Source organism: Plectropomus leopardus, chromosome 12, assembly GCF_026936395.1.
Source record: "Plectropomus leopardus strain MGB_pleo_1.0 chromosome 12, ASM2693639v1, whole genome shotgun sequence".
NCBI lineage: Eukaryota > Metazoa > Chordata > Actinopteri > Perciformes > Serranidae > Plectropomus > Plectropomus leopardus.
The window spans coordinates 16650112-16675718 of NC_142187.1; the positions used below are offsets into that span (position 1 = coordinate 16650112).

The 25607-nt window shown below is 38.8% G+C and overlaps 1 protein-coding gene across 1 annotated transcript in view; it reads right to left on the reverse strand.

Annotated features, from left to right (window-relative positions):
* The window catches only part of clstn2a (calsyntenin 2a), a 203972-nt gene that overhangs the window by 64860 nt on the left and 113505 nt on the right, over positions 1–25607 (reverse strand). Inside the window, exon 3 of the mRNA XM_088085388.1 lies at positions 10–205. Within this exon, the coding sequence (XP_087941514.1) occupies positions 10–205 (196 nt within the window). The remainder of the gene's footprint in view (positions 1–9; positions 206–25607) is intronic.

The following is a 25607-nucleotide window of genomic DNA, read 5'->3' on the forward strand; positions in this document are numbered from 1 at the left end:
TTGACTCACTTGTGGGATTTCTTCCAGTCGGCCCCGCTGGGTCCGGCCCCACAGTCGTAGGCCTGGATTATGAAGGTGTACTCTTTCTGGCTTTCACAGTCCACAGGACTACTGGCCCGCAGGACCCCTTCTCCTGATGTGCGATTCAACACGACTGCCTCAAACGGAGCATCCTGACCATAAATCTTAAAGGCACAAATCTCCCCTGAAAAGACAAAAAAGGTGCATAAATGATGTGATTTACTTTAAAAGATTTTTTAAAAAATCAACACAGCAGGTGAAGTGTTTCTAGGCAGTATTTCCCATCTTTAGCAGGGAGTCTTCCTAGAAAATTTCTTTTTTGGTACAGTTGGTGAGAATCTGCCGCCAAAACTTGTTTATTCTCTTTTTGTGCCAAAAATGAAGGCAAACACTTTCAATTTGTGTACACCAATGTCATCAGTAAAAACCAAGAAAGAAAAACAAAAACAGTGTGAAGACAGTTGGAGAGGGGGGGGGGGATAAACATCAAGTGAAAATTAAAAAGTGCCAGCACTTTGAAGACTTTGATTTTTCTGGACAATTTGGAGGAGTAAAGTAGTTTGTGTGTCAGTCGGACATCTTGAATGTCCCTGTTCTTTGTCCAAGAAAAAAAGATAAATGAACCATGTGAACAAAACAGGCTCCAACATGTCTATTCCCAACAGAGGGTGAAAATGTTGCTCAGCATGTGGCTCATCAATAGACAGACACTGGGGACTCTGGGCGCTTAATATGAAGGCAGTCAGCACAACAACTATCTGACTCAGACTGAGAGTCAAATTCTGAGATTACACTTAATTTCGGATCGACGCTGCGTGAGAAAACATTGATAAAACATTGGAAACATTTCTAATAAGTGGATTCTTTTTTTCATTCAGTAATTTTTCTTCCATGACATTGCTGGTAAAAGCTTTTTTTATTTTTGCTTTGTTTGTTTCCGCCTTTATTTCTCCCTGTCATTTTCTAAAACCCAGCAGTCGCTACCAGATAGTTGAGACTGGATCAAACTACGGGTAATGAAGTAAAAACTAACACACACACTTATGACACTGTCTTTGCAGCATGAATATCACTTCAAATTTCAGTCTAAGTCTCATTTCTGAACAGTGATCTTTGTCAGCATGAGCTGCTCAAAGAAACACAGGACACAGTTCCTGGGGTGTAGTGAAGAGAAACTAATTTTTGATATGTGTCAAACTGTGCCAGCTCAACAAAAGATGAAATTTGTCGTGTCTGCAGAGTGCTCGTGTATGCACTGAGTGCATTGTGTTTGCCTAAGGTGTGTCTTTCTGTGTGCAGATCTGGGTGTGAGTCTTGAATCATCAGTAAAGTTCATCCTATGCACAAGTGTTCATTTCAGGGATTTGGGAAATCTCCTTGCACAGGAGACAAAAAGCTGCGGCGCTCTGACCCTGCGCTGGCTGATATCTCTCAGAACAAAGTGGGACACAGTAGAGACAAAAAGCTTCCTAGCTATGGGAATTCTGCCCGCATGCTCAAACCCCACTGACAAATACAAAGACAAAGTTCTCTCGCCACAGCGTCTTCGCACTTCTGTCCTTCCTTGTCTTCATACCCCATCGTCATGACTTTTATTTTGTCTTTCTGACTTCCTTTTAACTTGTTTGAAATGTTCACACACCCCTCTTTGTGAAATAATGACACAGCCGAGCACAGTGGGCTTTAAGGTTTGATCCCAAACCAATTTTCAAGAAGCCAGGTCCTCGCATTGACTCCTTTGAAGTGAAAAGGTCTCCAATATGGCTGTGGTATGTGATGTGTATGTACAGAAAAATAAACACAGCAGGCAGTATGGAAGAAATGTGATAAGCACGGCCCTGATCCCGCCTGTACTTACACATTCATATGCATAAACCGAAAAAATATGCTCTTAGATGGGACCAAAGGGAGAGACATCTGGCTTGGAAATACCAGTGATTATAATGCAGTGCTGCTTTTATACATAAACCTTGACTTAGTGGTGGGGAGCAAGAAAAGGTGCTTCCACTTAACAGTTTGGGGTTGGATGCAAATCCATTTTCCGCTCCATCTGTTGTGGTAAATTCATTTTTCTGGATTGCATTTTACACGAAAACGTAACAGAGTCGTGGAGTGGAGGGAAGGTGGAGAGAGCAACAGAAGAGAGAGAGAGAGAGAGGGATGAGGAGGAATGTGATGTGCCAATGTATATGTAAATGGTAATGACAGAGATTTCAGCGGGTTTCCCACTGTGTCAGCAAATGTGTACTTTATGCACACATTTTCTTTCCTGCCACTTAGTTTCTCAGCAGCCCGAACCAGGGGGAACACTATAATTTCACCCCGTTGTGGTGTATGGATGGAGTGAAGTCTAATCTTTTGGCCTATACGTCATGAGGGAAAGGGGTGGCTTCTCAAGTAAACATCATAGATTTTTGCTTCTGGGAGTTGGCCTGTTGCCATGGCAGATTGAAAGCAAAGTGGAAGAGTCAGCAAAAAAGGGTTCGATAATAACATTCATCTTAAATAGATGGTACTCCACAGAAAGCTTGAGCGGCATAAACTGCATCGACCGAAAATGTCAAGCTGTCAGAGAACATGTATTTCACGGGATGTTAAATTGCCAATATAATGGAGACGGCCAAGATGAATACAGTTAATGAGAAAATGATGCTCCACAAACTAAGACGTTGTCAAAAGGAGCCAAAACAAATTTGTCTATTCCTACCGTAACTAACAGTAGTTGACAGCATTTAGTTTCTTTGATTTTTTTTAAATATATATTTGTTGCATTTCACAACTGCTTACACTTCATTTTTTATATCCATGGCTGTTTTTTTTAAAGGTTAGAAAAACTGCTATGTCAAAAACTGTGTTTAGAATAAGGATTTAATCCAAAACTAAATCCAACTGATGATTCAAGTTTACACATTTTCCTGAATTCATTTATATAGATATTTTTACTGCCTCTTGGTATATTTTATTTTGTATAACTTGGTTGTTGTGATTACTTTCGGAAACACGCGAGCACTTTTATGAGTTTGTAATTTAAGTTTGGGCGCCTGCTTCTATTGATTGAAGTTTTAAAAAAGCTCTTCAGCAAATAATCTGTGCCACATTAAATCTTTGCATTTTTCTCACAATCCTGTTTGATAGAATTCATTTTCATGTCATTAGAAAATTAATGAATACTTCTAAAAAGTGTAAAATGAAACCAAACTGATTTAGATTTGAATACTAATATGCACATGAATAATGAAAACTTGTAAGCCTTACGGCAAGAAATAATTCAAAGCAGACTTACAAAGTTGTTTGTATACATTTTCAGTCAAAAGAAACTAAAACAACACTAATGAAATATCCACCTATGATATAACAGCTAATATTTTGCTCTGAATGAAGAGAGGACTTCTGGACTGAATGCCCCTCTGACTCTCCAGCCGCAGCAACTACGAACTACCCAACAGGATACACTCACAGAGACTCACATGCACTAACATGCACGAGCGGCCGGACCATCCACCGAAATGTTTTCTTCTAATGTTAGTTTAAAAAATATAAGCCATGAATAATTCTTAATATAATTACACAACTAAATAATGAGTGCAACTTATCAAAAAGAAAAAGTATGATGGATCTACAATGCCATCTAAGTGTTTCGACATGATTACAAAAAATCAGTTTGACATAAATTTAGAGATGGATTCTATACATGTGAACTGTAGCATTTCACTGTTTTTCAGTTGCAAGGTTGTTGTTTACTAAACCAGACACTAATGGTGCAGCGCTGCATTACACCTCTAAATTTTTTCTCTACCGTGATGTTTTGTTTTCGTTCAGGGGTACATCACTGAAAAAATATTTCAAATTGGGTACATGTCTTCAAACAACAAATACTTGTTTGCTGCTATATTGATGTTCTGAATATCGTAGAAAGGTCCTTTAAAGCCTCCTTCAGACTGTGAGATTTTAGCAGCCTTATAAGTTTAGTGCAAGTTACACTGTGTGATACTGATCTAATAAACTTGGGAACAACATCAAGTTTAATATGTGCAGACCGTGCAATGACAATGTCTACTGAATTGACGTACGTCCATCAATGTCAATGCGTAAGAGCAAAACGTTACGCATGTATCATCATCTGTAGTGGTGAGAGAAAAATGAAAACAAACATGAATTGAGCCCTTGCTATAGCGGCATTTGTATATGTAGCAAAAACTCTGAAGAGGCGGAGGAGAATGTGGATGTGGATGCCAACTTGGCATGCCATTTTTGCAGTGACAGCTCGAAATAAGTATTTGTTGACATCTACCAACGCCACGACCAAAGATATCAACACATTTCTTTTATGTTGGTGATCTTTCATCTGGGACAGCCCAAAAGCGCAAAGTGTATACCCGGCTTAAGAAGATGAAAAGGTATTTTTTCAGGTGATTTAACAGCACTGATGGATTCAGCCATTATCATATACTGTACATCTATTTCACAGCAGACACGTTAACACAGCAGGCAAAGCACAGATGTTGCCTGATGTAATTTACGATCTTGATCAAGATGTGGATGACATACTGTGAAGATGACTCACCTGTAGGTAAACCATTATCTGAACAGGATGTCACAAAGGCATGCATAACTTTGAAATTACAGATCTGATCTTCAAAAAAAGCCCTCATCATATCTATAACAACATGCTGAATAAAATACCCAGTATACAGTATCATTAAGACAACATGGGGCTCAGAACTATGACTTAACTTTTTTTCTTTATCTTCAACCGGAGGTTTTGGGCGATTTAGCCCCTGATGCCAAAAAGACAATTACGTAAAATAGACAGGGTGCTTAAAGTCCTTTGGATTAAAGGAGAGGTACAACTGTGTATCATCAGCATGTAAATGAAAGAATATGTCATGCTGTTCAATAATGTGACCGACAGGTAAGACGAGTGGAAACAAATTAGGGCGAGGAATGATGCCCTGAATTTATATCCAGAGTGACTACCTAACACATCACCAATTAGCGCACTACAAAAGGAAACATCCGTCTTCTTTAGATTTTAGCAGTTAAGGATGTGATGTATTACCTTCCATCGTGATTGTGATTCTGTGACCTGCACAGTGAAAATTTAGGGAGTGACTTTCCAAAGCAGTGAAAGCCTCCAGTGAGCCCTGTTTCTCAGTCAAGCCTCAACAGAAAGAGGAAATTCAATCATGTTAATTCCTCTGCTTAATCAAATACTGTTGTGACTCCATCTGGTGTGTCTGTGCCCGTTTGTCTGTCTCTGTGTAGAGCATTAGATATCAAAGCTTCAGCATCAAGATTTGACTGTGTGTGTGTGTGTGTGTGTGTGTGTGTGTGTGTGTGTGGTGAGGGGAGCTGTAAGACCTTGATTAAAGTGAGTTTCTAAGCAGACAGAGTATCAGGCGGTTTTAAGCCCTTATTGCTTCACTTTCCTGTCTTCAGTACTGAGCTCACACTCACCCCTGCTCCTCTCGTTTAATTAATCACTGGATTACACTTCATCCCACTACTGACCCACAGATACACCCTGACTACACACACAATATACAGCATGTGTCCAACACTTACTGTACATTACGCGCAGTGTGCTCCAAAAATACACATTATGGATTAAAATGAAAAATTCTTTGGGGTTATAGGGCAAGAATACTCAACTTACTTTGCTTGGGGGCCACTTTTGCAAAATGACAGGAGGCCAGGAGCCGAACATAGCAGCCTCATACACGTTTCTGGGATTTAAGGACATTTCAAGGACTTTAGGATGTTTCTAGGATTTAAGAACACTTCTAGGATTTTTGGACATTTCTAGGATTCAAGTTTGTTTCCAGGGTTTTAGGACCTTTCTAGGATTTCAGGACATTTCTAGGATTTTTGGATGTTTCAAATATTTTAGGACATTTTTAGGATTTAAGGACACTTCTAGGATTTTAGGATGTTTCTCAGATTTTAGGACATTTTTAGGATTTTAAGATGTTTCTAAGCTTTAAGTTTATTTTTAGGATTTTGGGACATTTCTAGGATTTTAATAGAGGCTTAGCTAGGACCTCTGCTGAGGGGTGTGAGGGATCCATGTTTTGATAATCAAGCTCTATTTTGATTTTGTTTTATGCACACTTTTGCACTTTTTTTATTGTGCATTAGAAAAAGGGCCCACCCGCCACCCTGTAGGGAGCCAGATTTGGTCCGCAGGCTTTAGTTGAGTTTCACTGGTGTAGGACTTCATCACAGTGTCCAACATTTCAATGAGATTTTATTGTCTCAGCTTTTGCTTCGCTCTGTGGTTTTACATGCTGAAATTTAAAATGTTAAATTTTATTCACACAAGATTCTTCAGGTAGCCAACAGGATATTGAAAATATTAAGATTATATTAAAAGAGTCTTTAAAAATAAATAAAAAATGCATTCAAAATTATGTTCAGAAATTTGCAGTATTTAGTGGCACCGGATCCTTGGTGAGGTTTGTGTTTTCCAGGTTTAATCTTTTGTGCATTTCATTGTAGACATAAGATTTCCACCATGAAGAAGCACCTTGCTCTAAATACTCCAGTGGTGTTTGGAGCACATGGCTGTGTGTGACTGAGCAAACAAGGGCATGTGTTATAAGTCTTCCCCTGCTCTGGAGCTTCAGTCACTCCAGCTGTCCCTGCTAACTTCTCTGAAGAAAAAGAACATTCAGGCTGAAGAACCAACTTTTTTAAGCTTTAAAACTTCTTCCAGCTGACAGAGTGTGTTTGCAATGTCATGGCAGCCTCAGACTGAGCCTTTATGAACATATGTTTAGGCTCCTGCTGTTCCATGTACAGTGAGCTTTATTAGGTACACCTGCACAGTCTAATGCAATTCCCTACATTCATACATAGCGGAGGCAGAATATTAAAAAATTGTTCTCTGTATAATACCACAGAGGAAGCCTCCGTTAAGTCGCCAGTTCTGACAGAGTCAAAATGAACTTTTTAACTTTAAAAAGTTAAGATTTTTTACAGGGCTGTTGTGTTGGATTGTTTCTGATTGTGCAGGTGCACCTATTTAAGTTTAACTGAAATAATATCATTTGCAAAAATAATGTCAGCATGTTTTTTGAATGTATTTTTAACAGTTTTTAGTTCATAATGGAAAGTGGGTGGGTGGGGGGTGGGAGGTCCTAATATACCATCATTCATAAATTGGCTACATGCATTGATGAATACAATGTCATGTGCGATAAAGCAATTAAAAATGATAATCTATATAGTCTTTACTGTGTGCATGAAATGATATTGATGTATAGATTATTACTTTAAAGACAAAACACACAATGACCACTTTTGTCATTGTATTTTGCTAATTTAATAGTCTGTCTCAGAAGAAAAGTCAGAGCCACTGCCTAGCGGGCAGCTATTCAGCAGGAAGCTGGCACAGCACCAAAACACTGACAGACTCTCGTTCAGCAAGCAGCTAACCAAGTAGCATAAAGAAGCCAGTAAAGGCTAAGAAAACACGGAGGGAAACTGTGTGTAGCATCAGCCTATTCTCACATCTACTGGTAACTCAGTGGATAAAGTTTTTTTTCTTTTCCTTTCTTCTGTTTTACCAAACCAGAGTTGGTGACTATCCATGACATTTTTTTCTGAGTTTTATTTTGTTTCTGTCAAGTAGGAGTGTTTCAATGACTTAAGGAAATTTATAGGTTTGGCAAATTCAGAAAATGCATAGCTGTATCTTTAAGTTTAAAAAGGAAACAGATAAACCAATAATTCCTTTGTAGTAAATTTGGGAATTTATTTTGTTTATTTATTCATTAAAAAAAAAGCCAAGTGAGCTTGTGGTGAATAAATACAAAAGCGTGGTTTGGGTTGACAAATTGGAAAAATTTAAACATACTGCCCCAACCTAACAGTGAATTTACTTTGTACTGAATTTGCTCTTAACATTAGAGTGATTCAGTATATAAAAATGAATTACACTGGCTGATCATTAGAAAAATTATTCCTTTTCCCTTTGCTTTTGGAGTTTTAGTTTTGTATGAGTGAGGGTGGAAGGAGAGGATGAGGACCGAAACAAAAAAGGGTTCACGGCCTTCCACTACGCCTTTCTCCTGTTGGCTTTAATGGGATTTTCTCTGTACTGCCTCAAGGTTTTTGGTGAGGACACGATGAGGACACTGAGCGGCAGGCAGTTAAATTGAGGATAAGTTGTCAAATGTCAGCAGTGCCTCTGTAGATTTGTCACTTCTTGACATATGGCTTTTCAAATCTACACTCAAAGCTTTACTTTACACCAAAGACACTTGATAAAAAGAGACACGTTGCAAGTTAATTGATTAGGAAGTCATAACAAGAATTAGAGGTTGATACTGAGAAAAAAAATCTGTTTGCTAGTGAACAACATAAGATGATCTGTTTAAAGTGCTGCATGTGCACTCACATAGTCTCTCACTCTGAATACAGAGAAATATATACAGTATTGATTGAAAGCGCCTCTTTACACAGACACCCACACACACAAAAATAAATCAAAAATGGCCCATAGGCAGCACACAAATAATTTACAGCGCTCTTCAGAATCAAGCCTCAACTGAAAATAACTCTTGAAATGTTGTTTAATGACTGAATGTTGCCAAAAACATGAACATCTATTTTCCCACCTTATTCCCCTCCTGAAAACTCTACAATGAAAAGTCTCACTGTAAGGAAATATCAACCTCTCTCAATTTCCGTACAGTCTCTTTGGCAGTCTGAAATGCAACAAACAGGATAGTATTCAATAAGATGTGTGTGTCTGTGTGCATGCATTTGCTAAGCGGCACAGTCACAGCAGGCTCACAGTCAGTTAAAGAGAGACATGCAGGAGCAATTCATCACACTCTCTCTGGGCTCCTTCAGATAGCCGGCCACTTCCTAATTGCATTTGGGAGATTGTCGCACTATCCACTTGACCTCAGGGTGACAAATCAACAGCTCACACAGACGGGAAACACATGCACACACGCAAACACGCACACACTCCTCAGGTTATCTATTCACCCAGGACCGCTGGTGCCTCGGACAACACAATATAGGAACGAGGAGAATTCAATATCGCAGACAATACACATTCATTCTGCTGGGGGCTTTGGTGGTCTGCTATGCAATTAGTGTTAATTGCAGCCTCTGAAGTTGTGGGATTAGAATTCATCGGATGAACTGTGGCTGTCAGTGTTGCCTGTTAATAGAACTGCGCGGAGATGTAGTTGTGTGACTTAAATGCTGAAGAGTAGAGCTCTGAGAAAGCTTTTTGGCTCAAGTGTTCAAAACCGATACGAAGAAGTGGAGTGCAAACCACTGAAGTCAAACATAACAATGAATAGCTTAAGAGAGGCTACTTGTGACTGCAAGATTATGGGTTTGAGTGCCATGACAGACTGTAAAAATCTCTTCAGCTAGGTGTTTAAAGGAACAATTTATCCACGACAAATAAATCAATAAATATGTTCCCTCTTATCTGTAGCACTACTTATCAATCTAGATTGTTTTGGTGTGAGTCGCCGAGTTCTGTAGATATCGTCTGTAGAGATGTCTGCCTTCTCTCCAGTATAATGGAACTAAATGTCACTTGGCTTTGGGTGAAGAAAAAACAAAGTCTGCACACTAGACTATGCTCCCATAATTGTTTAATTCAGTTACCACCTTGCTTTTTATCGTCTCAATGTGGGTGCATTTGTGGATCTTTTACATGGCTTGTTGTGCTCAAAATGCCCAAAAAATACATTTGAAAACAATGCAACAGTAATGTCTCTTTTCAGAAATCCTGACCAGGTTACTCAAAATAATCCACAGAGTTCATTGTAAGCAGTTCCACGTAGAAACTATTTTCTTTCCACCGAACTACACTTACCAACCGTATCACTGTGCAGAAGGAAACATGCATCTACTGCACGCTCACCTAGCACCACTGAGCCAACTAATGTAACAGCTCAGCCAAGGAGTACACAATTAATGTTTACATCCTGTGCTGTCACAAGCACGAGCCTCACGTCCATGAGCAGGAAGCACGCCTACTTCCACATGATGACTTGGTTGACAGCTGTAGCTCAGTAGAGAGAAAACAGTCCCTGCATTAAACTGCTCACAAAAAGGTCTGCAGATTGTCTTGAGTGACCCGGTCATGATTTCTGGAATGAGACATTGCTGTTTAGTGTATCACATGTATTTTTTTAGCACTCTAAGTACCACAAACCAAGTCTTATCTAGTTCCACTATACTGAAGAGAAGGCAGACATCGCTACAGCTGATACACCAACACACTCACACTAAGACAATCTAGACTGATAAATAGCACCACAGGTAAGAGGAAAAACAGATATGGCATTTCAGGCGAACTGTCCTTTTAACCCCCAATTTCTCCAGTGAAAATATCAAACAGAAAACAAGGAGGTTGTTTACTACAAATTTAAGCAGGAAATTGAGCAAATTGGCTGAGAGGGTCTGGCAGAGTGCATCAAACGTCTGACCACAAAGCAACCCTAGTTTTTTACTCAGCTGTTTACAGATTTAAAAAGAAAAATCACAGCCAGGGCCAGGATGCAATGATAGAGGAAGAAAAAAAAAAAGGCAGACCGGAAAAAGAGCACCGGAGACATGAGTACTGTACAGGATACCACTGACATGTAGTACAGAAGAGGTCAAAGACATACAAAAGGAGAGGATTAAAAAGTGATTGAGAGGAGTGGAGAAGCTGCAGGGGAGGTAAAGGAGGAGGAGGAAAAGGAGGAAGGATATACAGAGATAACTACAGCGTGTGCGATAACTAATGCAGGTATAAATATCACTATCAACCTCTTGAGTGTCTCAATGTGCTTCCCCTCCTCTTCCTCACCTTCTCCTCCCTATGTTCCCTTTCACCTCCTCTGGAGCATATTTCACAGCGGTAAGCAATTATTCAGCTCTTAACATCAGCACTCAGATGTACTGCTCAACCTTGCCCTCCCTTACCCCTGACACGCCTCACACACTCTTGTTTCTACCCTCTTTCTCACCTTCCTCTTCCTCCTCTGTTCCTCAGACACCTGCTGTTCGCCATAGCTGACAGTTCACTGCTCTCAGAGGGTCACCAGTTGACAGTTAAATGGCCTCTTGAACGAGGGGAATTTTACAGTTTGGGGATGCATGTGTGTGCAGGTGCTCGCTCACAAACACATACGCACAAAGGTGTATTAAAAAAATGCACACAGAAGAGAAAGGGTGGCTCGTTGAGAGCACACTAAGATACAGAGTCATACATCTGAGAGCGGAAGTATAGTATTAGTTCGCTGGTCATTAAGATATAAGACATATTTCCAAACATTTCTATCTATGCTACAGAAAACTTAATAAGACAGGATGAGAGATTCCCCATTATTGGATTATGCAAATAAAGTCATCATTAAATGCACACCATAAATCTCTTTTGTTTTCATCTTTTTCCCAATTTGAACATGTCACTCCATTAATTTAAACAATATAAATCTACCGCCATGAGGAGCTACGATGCTGCACTTAAGCATAGTGGTCCTTTGAGCTTCATGCTTGTAGGGATGGGAATTTTAGGTAATTTCCTTATTTGAGTATTAAATTGTTATATAGAGTACTTGAGCACTTGCAAAAAAAAAAGTAACATAAGAATATAAATTGGTCAAAATCCGACAGCAAGTACAATATGAATTCAATTCATTCAACAACCTTCATTTATCCTAATAAAGTATAATTTTAAAGTTAACATTATTAATAAATAACTTTTTTGTTGCTGCCACCACAGGGGTTAGACGCAGTGCACAAAGACTGTCTCTGGAACCGCTCTCCTCCCTATCAGTGCCACGTCTGCCTGGTTAACACAGGATAAAACAGCAGCTACCATCTGACACTGAACCGTCTACCCCCCCAACAAATTCACACCAATACACATTAGTAAATGACAAACAGCTAACAATTGGTCAGTTGGATTAGTTTGAACATCTCATGTAAATGTGTCTATGATTACATGGATGTTATTCTCTATGAGCTTTCCCTTGCAATGTTACTGGTTTCATTCACAACATAGCCATACCAGCATTTTTTCCTAATATGTTACCAGGTGAAGAGGTAGAAAACTAGCGGTACAGATTTCCCAGAATATCAATCCCTGCACCTGTTCACACATCATCCCATGCAGGAAATGTTCCCATACACGTGTGAAAAGGGCTCTAGATGTAGAAATATTTCACTGAAAATTTTTGTGAAAACTTTTATCTGCTTATGGCACTCAGGGAAAAGTCAGGGGATCGCAGAAATCAGTAGGTGTCATCCTCCGGGGAGCATGAATGTCTATACAACATGTAACAATAATCCATGCAATAGTTGATTATATTTCAGTCTTGACCAAACTGGTGGTCCAACAGACCATAAGAACATCATCACCATCCTTAGAGCCATGCCCCCAGCCTGGCTAAAACAGTCCTTTCTGTCTAAGAAAGACAAATGAAAATATTTCATGAGAAATAAAACCAATCATTTATCTGTTTTAGGCATTGCTTGTTGCCTCCAGCAACATTTGTAATTTTCAATGACTGCTTTTGAGGGACAGAAAAAAGCTCTGCATCCTTTTAACATAACCCCACTTTAACCACCATCTGAGGTCAATCTGCTCTCCTCGTCAACCTTTTCATACCTAACATCATCTGTTCGTTATCTTTTCAACAGAATTACACCTCTCCTCTCCTGAGTGACATTCATATCATTGCCATTCTTTTCTTTTTACATTTTTGACACCCCTCTGTTGCACTGCGGGTTGCCATGGTTGGTTGTGAGATAATCACAGACAGCCAGGTACAGCAGGGAGTCTCCATAAGCCTCTAAGCTGTAAATGTCACTGTGTCTCTGGCTGTGACCTGTGTCAGCTCAGCAGCTCACTGAGCAGAGAAGGACATGGCTCACTGGTTTATAGAAGACACACACTCACACACACACAATTTCTGTCATGCACATGCTTCACACAAAAACATACAAACATGCATACACTTATCACAGGCCTAAGCAGTGATGGTATGAGAGGAAACATGATCAGAAATCCAGGTTTATGCATACTACACATTTAAATACTTTAAAATTGTTTTCCATAAAAAATAAAGCATACCATGAGTCATTTATTTAGTACACCTATCTGAAACTAGTGCAGTTTAATACAAGTACATGTACTGAGTGTACTGAGTTTTTCCTCAGAAATTTAGTTTAATGGAGCTTTAAAATGATCTGCCGTCAATAAAGCTGTTGTGTCAGTATGCAGTTTTATAGAGACAGAAGGAGGCATTGCTTATTTATTCCAAAATCTTATTTTTATGATTTTATGTGCCAAATAAATTGATTGATTGATTGACTGACAAATTAATTGAAATCAGTAAGCAAACAGCACCAGGCAAAACGCGCCAGAAACAAATGTATCCATCCCTTTTATGTTACTTTCCTTCTCTCCTCTCTAACCTGGCTCGTTTTTTTCCCCTCCATTTCTAATGAATAGTTGGGTACACAATAATTTTCACATTATCTCTTATAGATGTTTAACTATAGCACAAGTCAAAGCAAACACAATGTCAATGAAATCTGACAGGTGGCATTTGAGAACCCCAGAAGACCTTTTGCATACTAATGCAGGCTAATTAAAGTGACATAACTGAACCGTCAGTCAGGTGGGCCGGCAGGGGTGTGAGCTGTGGGATGAGACCGCATGCAGCATTCATCAGGTGAATTCAGAGAAAACATCTTGGGAGGAGGTAATGAGCAGTGTAGTTTTTATATGCTGTGGAGGTTAAGATAACCTAATCTGTCATCTTTCATTGATCTCTGCATGCTAGTTATGTTTGTCATAACAGACGGCAGGCAATAGCTCATGCGTGCATTGCTGTCATGTTTGATCATTTGTCAGCTTTTCAGCCAGGGAAAATGTGAAGGTGTCTTTTTGTATTTAGAGAGAATTCCATTCATTGGATTTCCTACCATGAATCACAGTGTGAATGTGGAAATGAAGGAACAGTCAGCGTGTGTGCACACAAATTAATTTCAGTGTGGGTACACATTAAGCTGTCATATTTACTTTGTCTCTCATGTATACTGTAACAACGTCATTTACAAGGTAGGCTGGAAACACTAAATCCCATTAGCATGCATGTTAAAACACAGGCTACTCTTAAGCACTGTTCGTCCATATACCTACGAAAAGTATTGAACCAGAATCTGTATATAACCCATTTAATCAGAAGCCAGTAATTGGTGTATAGCCCACCATTAGTGAGGGCTGTAATCACATGACAAATGTACAGGTGTAAAGAAGGAAGCAGTATAATGTGCAAAAGTCCACCCAAGGAGGCAGGTTGGGGTGGAAGAGGAGCGAACCTAAACAAACTTATGCACCTTTACTTTCCTAAACTTAACCTACCTGACTGTACTTACATGACCCTAATCTGTATAACTTAATGTTGTGTACATAAAATGATGATGCCAACAATATTTCTTTTCATAAAACCTAACCTCCATAACATAACTAAACCTAATAAACTGTCTTTTCCTGAATCTAACCTACGTAACTTAACGTTATGCACGTAACATGATGACGCCCAATCACATTTCTTTTCCTAACCCTAACCTTTGTGACTTAATTTCCATAAACATAACATACGTGACATCTCTTTCCTGAACCTAAACCAGTAACACAACGGTATGTACGTAATGTGATGACGCCCAACCACGTTTCTTCTCCTAAACTCAAACCTGTGTAACTTTACTTTCCTAAAACTAACCTACATAACTTTACATTAAGTATGTAAAATAACATTAAGCATACAATATGACGATGCCAAACCACGATTCTTTTTCTAAACCTGACCTATTCAATACGGTTATAGAGTGCCCAAGAGATGACGCTTTTCTGTAGGCCAACACAGGAGCCAACATCGCCACTTGTTCCCCTGTCAAAAAGCCTATACTGGATTTTTCCATTGGATTTTGGATCACTGAAGAAAAGTCTTGTTCAGCAAGGTAGTCTTCAAAAATGAACACCACTTTCAGGATTTTTGAAGCTGATGATATGCTAAAACAAGCTACACTATGGTTGCGTGGAAGGCTGGAAAGCTGTATTTTGCAGCTTGATGTAATGACACTAGTAGTCTCATTTAGTCATTTGTTGGCGACAATACTAACTGATTTCCAGGTTTTAGTGCTCATTACTGGGGTTCTCTATTTGTTGGGTGCTAATTTGTTAGATATCACACAAACTGTTGTATGAGGACACACTGGAAAGAAAACCAACTGCGGGCACAAAGCACCTGAATAGAAAACATGATCTTGAAATCGGAGCCTATCCGGGACAGGTACAGACATTGAGCATCGATTATTTGCTGGATAGTAAACAATATTTACCTTCTATCTTTGTAAGTATTCAACCTCAACCTGCTCATATGAACACCAGACGCATTAAGTCACATTAAAATTCAAATTCAAATATGGACAGTGTGTCAGACTGTCAGAGGCTGTTTTAACCATCAAAGATTGGTGCAATTACGATTTCTTTGGAAGTGGACCGATTTGTTCGTTCCATTTATGAGCAACATTATGTCACAATATAATACTCCGCCCAGATGGACTGTGAGCCGACACAGTCCTCACCTCGTCGTGACAGCCCCACTTGTGATAGAGTTAAATGACACAAAAAGGTCAGCAAAAGGTCTTAGAAGGGCAGAGAGGGGTTGGTGTTCGACTGTCTTCATCTGTTTGTGCCATGGGAGGTTGGGGGAAATAGATAACAGAGTTTTTCTTTATTCCCCCTTCTAACTTTTTTCATTGTGCCTTTATTGTCACTTGCTCTCTAACAATTAGCAGGGACAAAGAGATCCCCAAGGGTGTCAAACTAGATGAAAAACCTGTGAAAAAAATACTCATTACACCCTTGAAAATTAATTCAGCGGCCACAGAGCTGTAGAGCTTAAGGTGTCATGCATTACATACATTGGCTATATGGCAAATATAGATCTGCACATCAGACTGCAGTGAACTGAATCTTTATTTATCTCACTCTAATTATTAAATGTAATTACCATAAACCTCTCTGCTCAAAGTATTATATTTTAATACCTATTGGTCTGGTGTCTTACTGGAGGCAAAGCACTCAAAGGGCATTCGATCTATGTTTGCTGTGAGCCACTATTTTTTTCAGCATACACTCGAGATGTGAGTAGAGTAAAAATATAGCACTTAATTGCTTCTCTTTCACTTGATGACGTATTTACAATAATGTTGTGGAACGCCCTTTGAACATTTAATCTGTAGCAGTAAAACCAACTATAGATATCAGCAATTGCTTTTTGACTTCCATCATTATTTAGCTGTAACATCATTTTAACTAGCAGAAATTCTTATTAATGATTATTATTAAAGATATTAAGATTCATTTCTCAATAGCCAAAATGTTCATTCATTTAATTAACAATTTAGTGGAAATGTTAATTGTAGATTTATGTAACTTAATTACAACTAGTCAACTTTTACCTTTGACCTCTATTCAGACTACATTACAGATATCTATAATTTAATTTCCAAGTCGGCATATCTATAGTGTAATTTTGACTAGCTGCCATTCTAACTAATGATCATGACATCAGTTCTCACTAGTGGAGATGATAACTATTGATATCAACACTTCTTACTCATGTCAGTATTCACTGGAGATATCTATAGTAGTTCTTATGTTACAGATACATTACATGACATTTGTATTGATTATCTTTATGGAGGTAAGATTCCTTAAAAACCCCTGGGGGTTTCTTAATCTCACCTACACAACCTTGTCTTCTTTTATTGTAGTAGTTCTATTGTTTTGTTTTGTGCAAATCAGTCTTAAAAATCTTAATTCTTTTTAAACAAATCTTTAAACAGATATTATAAATGTTATTCTAGATCTCTATAATTTAATTCTGACAAGGTGTAATTGAATAATTGATGTGTTGGCTTGAAATTGCAACTAATACAAATATATATTAAATATTAATAATATTCAAATATCTAGAAGACTGAAATACAATTGTAAGTGAAAACCATTTTCTTATATTTGAGATATCTACAATTCCTTGTCGGAGCTGAGTTTTAGATATCGAAAAAGGAACGTCCATTCAAGTCAAACTTTGACTGTAAATATCTTCAATGACATATAAGTACAAAAATGAATATGGTAAATGAATATAGTAGTTCAGGCAACGAATCTTTAATTGTTTTTGTTGATATGTCTGACATATTGTAATTGGAATTGTTGATAATTGAAATGGAAATTATATTTCCATGTCACAATCTGGTTTCCACATGTTAAAATGCAATTTGAGACATCTGTAATTAATATTCCTACAAGTAAAAAAGCATTGCCGATAATCAAAATTAAATGAAAATATCTGTAGATCAGGTTTTACTAGTCGAAATGATATTTCTACATGTCAAAATACATTTGAAATGTGTTTTTAAAAAAAAAAAAAAAAAACAATAGATATTGTGACATGGCCAAACGTCATTTCCAACAGTAAAAACTACATTGCTGCTAGTAAGCCTAACTGAATAACTAATTCCAAAAAGGCTAGCCTTAACAATGTTGTCTCATTTTTTCCATATTTCTCCAAAAATGGCTGCTGACATCATGGACAACCAGCTCTGAGACTTTTCTAAAAACCAGCACCAAGCATCACAGTGAAGCTGTACCAGCATTTTCAAAAAACTTAACAGACATCTTCATACAATAAATCTGTATTGTGAAAAGTAATTTCCTGCTACAGTGGTCTGCCTGGAGTCATTTGCAGCTCGTGGCGAGCCAGGAGAGTGGCTATAAGTATATGTTAGCTAGAACTCTGACTTAGTTCTGTTCAGCACTTGACTGATGGCCCTCGCTGCCCTCATCCATTACTCTGTCACTTGTTTGGAATTGCCTTTCACACATTCTGGCACATTCTGGAAAAGTGAGCACTCCTCCTTTTTTTATCCAGATAGCTGAAAGAAGGCAGAGTGGCAGGTGAGGACGCACAAAAATCTTATTTCACATGCTGTCAGGTCCTGTGGGACCACTTAAGAGGTGATCTAGCAGTGCAGTGTGATTGGTATGCCAAAGTGTGAACTGAATTCACTGAGCAAAGAAGCTAGGAAGGACAGTGGAAAAAAGAAATGCAGTTATATGCTGCAGAAATATAACTGAAAAAGACACTTCACTGACATTCTCAGAGAGAAGAGTGGACATCAGTGAAGGTCTCATTACACTCGCTCTTTTGACTGGGTGTTAAAAATTGACGTGACATGTGTAAGTACTCTCTGAAGAAATGGAAGGATCTAGAAATGTATATTTATATATTTTTGGACTTTCTGTAGAGTTTTGAATGTATCCATGTGGACATTTAGCCTCTAAATACTAGGGCTTGGTAGTCTGCATATCAAAGACACGTTCAGAATCAGAGGTCTGTTGTAAGTCGCTCTCTGTGACTTTTTTTCCCCCCCAGCAGTAGTCTGTCACATGCGGGGTGGATAATTGATCCAGCAGTTTATCAGATCACATCGATGAATCAGAGGAGCAGTTTGTAAGTGAAATTAAACTTTTAGATCCAGCAGAATGAACACTTAAGCTTCACTTTCTATCAGCCTGACATTCTGCTGCTCCATCCCTGCCCCGACAGTAAAAAACACCCAGTTTTTCTTTAAGTGTAATCTACGCTCCAATTTTAATGTGGTGTATGTTACAAAAACTACAGTTTAGAATTCTCAAAATTCTTTTTTAACAGCATTTACATGTACTTTAACTTTCAATACTTGGGTAACTTTAATACAATAAAATTCCCTTTGACACTTGAGTACAGTAAACATGAGATACTTTAAGACTTTTACTCAAGTAATATTTTAATAGATGACTTTTATCATAGTCATTTTCTGGTAAGTAAGTAATATCAGTACTTTTACAGCTACTTCATCCACCACTGGCTGAGATAACACCAAAACCTTCACTAGTTTTATTTACATTATGGGTATTGAATGAAGTACTCTATTGATATCGGTATCTATTTAAGGGTACTGGTATTGGTATTATAATTTTTTAAAGGTTACCCAGCCCTACTATGTACAGTTAATATGCTTTAAGCATACATGTATACTGCCTGTAATCTCATCGTCATAGCCTTCACATTTGTTAATGGTAGTCTCTCCTGCCTCTCAAGCTCCATTCTGTGCCTGTGTGTGGGCATGGGGACATGACAGCTCATTTCTAGATACTATTAATGACAGAGTTCCCCTTTTCTAGCCCTGACTATCATTCATCACCCACAGCCAGACCGGCCATCACTCTTCCACTAAATTACAACCCACTGCATGAGACATAAAATAGGGTAATGGGCTGAAAATTAGCCTATTACCATCATTACACTGCCATAATTGACCCTGGAGACCCATGTCCAGCAGTACACACTCTGCCTTAAGGTTAGGTGTGTGTTTGTGTGTTTGAGGCACTTAATTAGGTGAAGATTGGACCATGAGGATGAAATCTAATTTATTGAACAGCAGCAATCTAACAGTTGACTGGCAGTAAACTGGGAGCATTTTGGAGAGGTGAATAGCTGAGATGCTTTAACAGAGTTAAAAAAAAAAAAAAAAAAAGGCAGGGGGAAAGTATGATGAAAAAAAAACTTTTCTCCTGTCTTTAGAGCCATCTGAAGGCAGCAAGTGTCTGCATCATCTAAGTCTCTAATTGGAATGATGTTTGTGCTCTGCCACGCTACCATTAAACACAGCAACTCTTCTGGTTAAAGTTTGTGCAACCAGTATCAGACAGACATCCTTGCTTATATGCACATTAAACGCATCATTATGATTAATTAGTCGACAGGAGTGTTGGAAAGGCATTGAAAACTGTTGACACAGTTCAATGAAAAATGGTAGATCAATTAAACTTCTTTGTGTGCTAATAAGTCCCTTAGGACTGTCCGTTCCTGGCGTCTGCATCGAAAACACCGGGTAAACGGGGGGAAACGGCTGCGTGCGCCATCTTTTAATGAGTCTGACCTTGAGCTCTGCATCATTAATTACAATACAGGTCGACGTGTGGCTGTGATGAGCAACACGATGTGATAAAAGACTGTAAGGGTTCGATTCTATGATAGAGTTTCCAGAAACAAAAGAGTGTGACTTTTAAAATCAAATTCATTTGTGGATGTTTACGAGGATGACATTTATGTACGATATGAAGATTAGGCTGGCAACTATCTTGCTTTTAAATTTGTTTCTGTAATGTTTCTGCAGTTTTAATGTATTTTATAAAAATGTGAATAGTGAAGAAGAATTTAATTTATTCATCCTTTTTTATTTGACCTCTCTCTCCCTCTCACTTTCTGTCTCTGTCCCTGTCCTCTCTCTCTCTCTCTCTCTCTGTCCCTGTCCTCTCTCTCTCTAACAAGATACATAATCTCAAGGTCTCTTAGGCTGAAGCATCATTGAATAAAAAGGCTGTTTGCCTCTTTCACCTTAACAGAAAACTGCAAGAAATCTATCAAATTTAAACCGCATTTTTCAAATTGGGTGTGTGACCCTATGTCTAAGCATGGTTCATCATTTGGAAAGTGGCGGTGTTATACAATGACAAAACAACTTTTAAAAAATCCATCTTTAAAGACTACATTTGTATTTGTTTCACTTGCCTTTGGCTTGAATACCGATGAGTTTGTACACTATTACAACCAAAGTGCTCCTCCAAACATCTAATGATTTGAGATATAACTCAAAGCTTGATTAACTGAATACTGTGAGGACTCAAATAAACAGGTGATTTTTTGATACAAAGAATGCACTTTGTACAAAGAATTCAATAATGTTGTATTCAGATCTATGTGGTTAAGTTTCACTTATTAAATTAGCCTACAGCTCTAATGAATCTTTAACATTTTTAGTGATGGCATCATAGGGGTTATGTTAATCACTTGCATTACAATGACAGGTGTAATAGTTGAGTGCAAATGTGCTGCACTTAACTAAGCATATTCAATATCTAGTCATTTATTTTCAGTATATTATAAGTACATTAAAACGTAGGTGTGAGTTTGGGTAGTACTGAAAATGTAAGAGCTGAAGCGAATAAATACGAAACATGGATAAGTGCATCATTTTGGCAAGATACGGACAAAACAAAGCACTCTGTGTTTCTGTGGTACTAAAATTAGCTAAAAACTACTGGGACTTTTTCTTTGCTTTTATTCCTTTATTAGATAGGACAGCTTTAGTGTGAAAGGGGAGCAGAGAGGGGACGACTTGCAGCACGCTGGCTCTACTGGGTGGGCACCACACTATGTGGACTTTTAATGATATTACTGCACCAAATGATTACTTGCATTATGATAATTATCTTTTTATTTTAAGTTTTCAGGAATGTTATATTTAAATAAGCAAATGAACCATTATCTGATCTAATATGCAGAACAGATAACACAACAGATATCTGAAATTTAGATAAATCCAAGTCCAAAATTATGTTTCAATTTGTTGACAAATTAATAGTAAAATGTTTTCACAGAGGTGATTTTGGACATATTTTATTAGGATTGGGCAGGCAAAACGATCCTTTTCTGAAATGCCCCTGGTGTGGTATGACCACACAAGAGTGTGGAGGATGAAAAAAAAAAATTGTGGCAGCCAGACTGCAAAGAGCTACAGCCTGTGGAATTATCACTCTTGTCAATTATGATATAAAACAGACAATAAAACAGGTTTTTCAGCAATTATGAATCACCACAACCACAAGAGGTCCTTGAGCACACATTCAATAAAGTGCACACAAAATATGAAGCTGATCCCCTCGAGGCCTATGCCTGGCAGAGATTTTTTTAAATCAATCTTTGCCATGTTTTTAGGAATAAAAATGATATATTTATCAGGCTATGAATGATATATGACTACACCTCTCTGTAAAAATGTTCAAAAATATAGACAGGATTTAAACTGGAGTCTAGTGTATAGGAGTGCTACTGAAGTGGAGATTTCTGGCTCAAAACACTAATTTTAGAAAACGTCCTTTAACAATATGTATTTTAAAATCCCATATTTTTTCCACACAAAAAATAGCTGAATAGGGTAAAAAAATTAACTAATAGCTAACCCTATTTCTTTCGTAAGGGCTGTTTTTTCCCGCTCACAACCATGGCCCACCAATTCCTGGCAATTGTATCATCTTGGCTGCCATAGATTGTACAATTGGCATAAAATATCAACTGTAACCAGAGAAAAAAAAGCCACAAACAGCTTCAATTAACTTCTGTCAGGGAGCACTGTCCTCCTGTTTACTTTGCGTAATTTGGATGAAGACAATGATGAGAGAGGAGGGGGAGTTAAAAGGCTTACACAGTGCCTGAGATAAATATGAATGGAAATGATGAGACAAAGGTGATGGAACAACAAAGGTCTGAGTCAGCTGCAATGACGGCGAGACGGGGTGCAAGTTAAAAGGGTGGAGGGGTCAGGGATTATGGAGGATAAAGTTAGTCTGTGTGACTCTGGTGTCGTACATAGGTCCAAAAGCCAGATTATCCTATTTTATGCTCACATGAGCAAGGCAAATGGAGCGAAGAAGATATGCAAATTGCTGTCTAATTGGCCTGTCAGGATACTGAAGCCCTGTCAACCCACTGTCAGAGAGAGAGCAAGCGCGAGCCAGAGAACACAGAGAATTACTGGATTAGTTTCAGCTGCCATTCACTGCACATTTCATTAAGTAATTTCAGCTCACATCAGTACCATGGGTCAGTGCTCTATCCTTGAGAGCAGGTTCTTTCAGTCTGCATTTCGAGGAAATAGAGAGACGGCACATCTCATCACCGCTCTACCTTCCACCTCATGTCTTTCTCCCACAACCAAAAACACAGACTTTGCCAGTAAACAAGTTTTCACTGGCTTCCCTTGATTTGAATGCAGAGGATGTGACAAAAAACTACTATGAAACAAAATATTGAAACTGGGATAAATCTGTGTAAATAAAAAAAGTGCTATTTTTAAATCACACTTCAAATTCAGGTCAATTTATTTGTATTTTTTTTTATTACAAATTATTCATCTACTTTTTAGAGGGAGTATGACTTGACTTCTTATGCCCTCTCTTGTACAGATCTCCTTTTTTTCGGTAGCCATTTTATTATTATTATTATTATTATTTTATTTTATTTTTTTATTTTGGCACCAGTCTTATTTGATATGTTAACCTGCCATGTACTGAGCCATTCAAAATCATTAAAATTTTGAATTATGCACTGATACATCATTCTGTATGGCTATTGTTTTGGTACATTGTAAAATTTGCTATATGCACGCTGCCCCAGAGCTTGAACATAAAAGTAGGCGCACCACTTGAAAAATGTGATTGATATATATAGGCATGAAATTAAACCTTTTCAATTAATAAAACAAGCTGCCATGGACAGAAGTAGGCCTATCATGATAACAACTTTATATTGTCCCAGAAATAATTGCAAAAATATTATTATCTCTGCCAGGCTTAAGCCTAGAGGGGTTATGCGTTTGATGACGTGTGTGCAAGAGTGTGTGTGCATGTGCGTATCAGTCCACAGCTAATGTACTACTGGACCTTTCAGAAGCTGGAATTTTAATTTTGTTAAGGGTGGCTGTGATCAGCCTGAGTGGCCGCTTGGTCACCTGGTAGAGATCTAAATTCTACTGAGTGCCCTTTTCTAGGCTCCTACGTCATTGTGCTGTCATTCACAGACAAAGTGAAAAAAGTCCAGTGATGAGTGACATGGATCTAGATTTGTGGTTGTGTTTTAGTTATCAAAGTACATTCACCCTCATAATTAAATTATGTCTATATGCCAGATATAGTGCCTCCATCTGTTAAGTGCAGTTCTATCAAAAATAGAGGAGGCCTGTATTTTCATTAGCTTCTGAAATGCGCGCTTTACTGAGTGCACTTTTCTAGTTGTCTTTTTAAAAGCATTTTATGCCACTTAGGATGTTTGCATGCACAGTTTAGTCGAGCTATGGTCGCAGCTCAATCAGGCTATTTATTTGGACTACTGTACTTGCCCTAATATACAAGCATCGGGGAGACTCGATTTATTGACTGAAGTATGTCCAACCCCTCCACAGCAGGTGGAGATACGCCCACTTTCAGCTAGTTGCTTAAGACCTACATTATAATCAGAGCACACACGCTGCCTCGCCTCACCTGTCAAGGAACCTCAGTGGTTTGTAACATCATGCGTGGAGACTGCTGCCTTCCTCATGGACATCTTTCACTAAATACTCCGTCTGAAGATAACAAAACCCGGACTGAAACTTACCGTGCTGAATCCAGCGCAGCAGCCCGGTCTCTGGGCCCTCCGTGGTAAGTTTCTCTACAGACTCCTGTACTGGATATTCTTCGTGTAAGTCATCTCCCTGGGTCGTTCTGTCCGTCCTCCGCTTTGCTGGTTCTTGCCTCTTTTCCAGCTCACTGACATGCTACTGTGTATCCGGTGAACACTCCTGGGCCTCATGGCGTTCCTCCTTTTGAACTCCGCGCCTGCTGATCCAGCCACTAGCTCCAAGCTAGTGTCCTCCTCCCCGCTCCCCAGCCGGATCCCACAGCCGCCGTTTTCCATCGTGCTTCCGCTTTTCACTTCCACCGCGGATGCAAAACTCTTCCACAACCACGCAGACCTCCATTCCTGTCATCACAGACGCTCCGGCCGTTTATTTTACTACAATTTCTGGTCCCCAAACGCAATTCCCTCTCTGTGGCCTTGCTGCTCCCGCAATTTCCCACGACGTCATCACAACAAACAGCACGCGAGACAACCCAGCCCCAATCTCGATTTCAAATACATCCACGCCCAATCTCCGTTCACTTCCGCGTTATCCACAACCAATCAGAAAGCACTCACCTAAAACTCACCCTTCTTAACACCTGTTCCCTCAGCAATAAAAGCTCCGTTTTAAACCAACTCATCACAGACAATAACTTAGATTTCCTTTGTCTTACTGAAACCTGGCATAAACCACTGGACTATTTTACACTTAACCAAACCACGCCCACAGGATACTCGCCCATCACCATTTCTCCTGCTCACTCATTCCAACATCGCTATCATCTACCGGCTCCACAACCCCATCCCCTCATTTCTCTCTGACTTCTCCAACTTTGTCACCCAGTTATCCGCCCTATCACCCTCTGTCCTCCTCTTTGGAGACTTTAACCTTCACATTGACAACACAAATTTAAAATCTGCCACCAACCTCCTGGACCTGCTACAATCCCTCAACCTCACTCAACATGTCAACTTCCCTATATAATCAAACAGCGCTGAGCAAACTCTGGCTTCACTGATTGGTTTTAAGCCACCTAAAAAAATCTGTGTCAGTTTAAGTGTGATCTATGCTATATTTAGAATATTTTCACTGCTTTACCTTGCCATAAAACAGCCCTTCCCAGCAGGGATTTGAAGCAGTTAAATCAAAAACACCAGACTCTGTTGAGAAAAAGTCATTTTACTTCACTGAACGGAGTAGTTGCTGGTCTACCTCTGCCTCCATCAACTGTTGTGGAAGGTAAAGAGGAGCAAATATTCAAATATAGTGTCCAC